At 39.3% G+C, this 1,592-nt stretch overlaps 1 protein-coding gene across 1 annotated transcript in view; it reads right to left on the bottom strand.

Moving 5' to 3' along the window:
• The window catches only part of vwde (von Willebrand factor D and EGF domains), a 26,479-nt gene that overhangs the window by 8,531 nt on the left and 16,356 nt on the right, over nt 1–1,592 (bottom strand). Inside the window, exon 15 of the mRNA XM_013915501.1 lies at nt 6–282. Coding sequence (XP_013770955.1) covers nt 6–282 — 277 coding nt within the window. The remainder of the gene's footprint in view (nt 1–5; nt 283–1,592) is intronic.

Here is a 1,592-nt window from a genome sequence, read left to right as displayed (position 1 = left end):
GTTACAGTCGTCGGTCACAGTGAATTGGAAAGTGTGTCTGTTGGTGGGTTCAGCTGTGGCCTTCCACATCAGCAGACCAGCTGGAGACAGAGATGCCCCTTCAGGGCCTGATAGCAGGGTGAAAAGAACCGTGGAGCCTTCGGGGTCTCGAGCATTTAGCTGGTAAATGAAATTCTCCCCCTGAAAGGACTGCAGAGGCAAAGTCAGCGACTGGAGCAGAGGAGGTTCATTGTCTGAGGGAAAATAGAAACGAAGGGAGTCGAAATAAGATACTAAATAAACCTACGTGTGACTGGTTCAGAGTGGGTGAAAGGTGGGTGTGAAAAGGTGGTGTGTAGCTGGAAGGATAAAAAAAACGTGCAGGTAAAATTCATAAAATTCATAACTAATTTGGAAAGACAGTTTGGTTTGATGATGCCAGACCAATAGATACGTCATATTACAGCATTTCTGCGTGCCAGAGTTTAGACGTTTTTATGGGAAAACATTTTGGGAAATACATATTTTTCCATATAATATAAACATAAAAATGTTTTATGTTTATAATATGTTTTGATAACAGGTCCACATCACTGCTGCTGGATTTGGAAACTGTGGATTTTTGACAACAGCTCTAATCAGCAGCTATGACCCTTCATTCAACATGAGGACACTGTTAAATAGAAGTTGATGTTTATTTTTTGTGCAAGTTTGAGGTCCACGGTGGAATCACAGTCGAACACGGAAGTTTTCTGTGCATGACCCCGAAGGTTACCTTGAATGGAAAATTGGCCAAATTCAAAGCAGATTAGAACTTTTTGATCAAACCTTTTTGTAACCATTACAAGATCTCCAGCTTGATTACAAGAGGAGACACAAGTCCAGGAAGGGCATCTGGGGTAAAAACCCAGCAAATCAAACATGCCTGTGAAAAAGGAAGTAGCCTTTATAAAGAGGGCATTTTGTGCACCATTTACACCATTTATCTGCATGAGTGGGCAGCTTTAGCTTATGTCAGACCAAATTTTCATTCAGACAAATCTCTCAAAGTCTCTCTGTGTTTGTGTTTGGGCACAAAGAGATTTAGATTTAGACATAAAGTTAAAATTCATATATAATGATGAACTAGTTACCGTTGATAGAACATATTAATTATTTTAAAAAATTTTTTTTAAAAAAGATTTTAAAAAATCTGTTTTATGTTCTTGTTTCATTGTGTTAACAGATAAATGATTGATGAATTGGTGGAATCAGCGTAATGAATAATCAACACATTGACTCCTGTTTGGTTATTTTGTCAGTTTGTTTGAGTGGAGCTGAGCTGCTCAGCTGCGTCTGACCTACTTTAAGCTGAAGAAGTGAAGTTGGTCTCAAAGCGTAACAGTGAGGTAAGCTGTCCTTGTATCAGTGCTGGGGGACAGAAGCAACTTCAGTGGATCCAATCTGCTGATGAAGGATCAAAACTGCCCCAAGTGACTACCAGCTACAAAACTCAGTGAAGAGTATCCAACCTCAGCTCTTATGAGGAGTTTCAGCCTAACACTGTGTTACTGTACCTCACCATCAGAGTAGACACTGATAACTTTTAGAATGTGAACAAATTGAAAAAAAAA

Source organism: Pundamilia nyererei, unplaced genomic scaffold (genome assembly GCF_000239375.1).
Source record: "Pundamilia nyererei isolate P.nyererei 1_Seehausen unplaced genomic scaffold, PunNye1.0 scaffold00313, whole genome shotgun sequence".
Classification (NCBI taxonomy): Eukaryota; Metazoa; Chordata; class Actinopteri; order Cichliformes; family Cichlidae; genus Pundamilia; species Pundamilia nyererei.
Note: the sequence above shows the minus strand (reverse complement) of the source record. Positions and strands in the feature narration are given on the sequence as shown.